At 57.2% G+C, this 1728-nt stretch overlaps 1 protein-coding gene across 1 annotated transcript in view; it reads left to right on the top strand.

Moving 5' to 3' along the window:
• COL6A2 (collagen type VI alpha 2 chain) overlaps nucleotides 1-1728 on the top strand; it is a 25142-nt gene that overhangs the window by 13242 nt on the left and 10172 nt on the right. The window contains exons 19-21 of the mRNA XM_013005631.3: nucleotides 139-189; nucleotides 606-641; nucleotides 994-1056. Of these exons, the coding sequence (XP_012861085.3) occupies nucleotides 139-189; nucleotides 606-641; nucleotides 994-1056 (150 nt within the window). The remainder of the gene's footprint in view (nucleotides 1-138; nucleotides 190-605; nucleotides 642-993; nucleotides 1057-1728) is intronic.

Here is a 1728-nt window from a genome sequence, read left to right on the forward strand (position 1 = left end):
CGTCCCCTCTGCTCACAGCCGGAACCCAGACGGTGCCTGTCTGCTCACCCATGCTCAGGGGCCTTTGGTCCCCATACCCAGTCTGACCCCATGTCTTCCATGTCTCTTTGATCCTTTGATCCTTGACCCTTCCTCCAGGGAGACCCCGGCAGGCCCGGATTCAGCTACCCAGGACCCCGAGGAACACCTGTAAGTCCTAGGGACCCCAGGGTGTGTGAGCATTGTGGTGGGTGACCTGTGGTTCTCATGGCCTCTTCATGACAGGCCCACCCCCACCCCTGCCACCCAGGACAGGAAAAGGGCATGCAGGTCCTGCCAGTAGTCAGGGAGATGCCGTGAGGTCAATGGCAGGTTGAGCTTCACCCCCACCCCCACCCCCATCCAAGGAACATTTCTCCAGGAGCACATGTTGCCGAGGCCTTAGCCCAGAGACTTGAGCTATTTTGATAAGCAGTAGGTGCTGATAACCAAGACCATAGAGGTAGGAGGGGGTACTGCAGAGAACCCCCAGCCATCAGCACCCTGCCCTGGTCAGGTCTGGACACGGCAGCAGCACTACTTTGGGTTCTGGGGCCGAGTTATCCTGACACGTGTTTGCTTCACAGGGAGACAAAGGGGAGCCTGGCCCACGTGGCCCCGAGGTAGGTACAGGGAACCCATGCCTACCCCTCTGTCCTCCAGGGCCTTCCACCATGAGCTGACCTTGTCTAATGTGGTCGGGACTGAACCCATGCCAGGGTGGGTGGGAGGGTGTGGTGAGTCTTCCCCAAGACTCCCTGCATGGATTGAAGCCCTTCTGCCCTGGAGAGGGGCCCCCAGGTACACACTGAAGCCTTCCTTTGCCATTGAGCGTATGAGGCTGGGCATGTGCCACTGGCCCCTCGCAGACCAAAAAGGGAGCCTGACCAAACATGCTGACACCATGCCCTATCCCACACTGGCCCGCGCCCACCCCCGCTGTCCCATGAATGACACTTGTGTCCTGTGTCCCAGGGAGGCAGAGGAGACTTTGGCGTGAAAGGAGACCCCGGGAGGAAAGGCGAGAAGGGCGAGCCTGTGAGTACCCTGACCAGGGCTGGTCAGGACTTGGAGAGGGGCTGCTCCCTCAGCTGAATATATCAGAGGGCACTCCTGGGGGATGGCAGGGTGAGCCTAGCTCCAAGCACCCACACACACGCTCCTCACCTCTGGAAGAGGACACCAGAGAGCAGTCCTCCCTCCTCACCCAGTTCCCACCCTCAGCCCCAGCATCACCCCTTAAGGCAGATGCTCATTAGCAGGGGGCAGACCCGTGTACTCCATGCTTCTAGCATGGAGGCAGGCACAGGGCAGGCACCCAATAAGGTTTAAAGAGTGAATGAATGACTAAATGGGCAAGAGAGAAAGTAGAGGACACTGAATAGTGTTTGACAGGAGAATGTTGGATAAGGTGGTGGGTGGATAAATAAGTGAGTGAATAGGTAGGTGGATGGATGGATGGATGGATGGATGGATGGATGGATGGATGGATGGATGAATGGATAGGTTGATGAGCCTATGGATGCATAGGTGGGTTTATGGATGAGTGAGTAGGTGGTGTGTAGAAGAAGGGTGGGTAGGTCCGTGTGTGGTTGGATATATGGATGGGTGGGTGCATGGATGGATGGATGGATGGATGGATGGCTTGGTGGGTGGATGGATGGATGGATGGATGGATGGATGGATGGATGGATGGATGGATGGATGGAT

The sequence above is a fragment of the Echinops telfairi genome, unplaced genomic scaffold (genome assembly GCF_000313985.2).
Source record: "Echinops telfairi isolate 266 unplaced genomic scaffold, ASM31398v2 ScPeMD7_7469;HRSCAF=8507_0, whole genome shotgun sequence".
Classification (NCBI taxonomy): domain Eukaryota; kingdom Metazoa; phylum Chordata; class Mammalia; order Afrosoricida; family Tenrecidae; genus Echinops; species Echinops telfairi.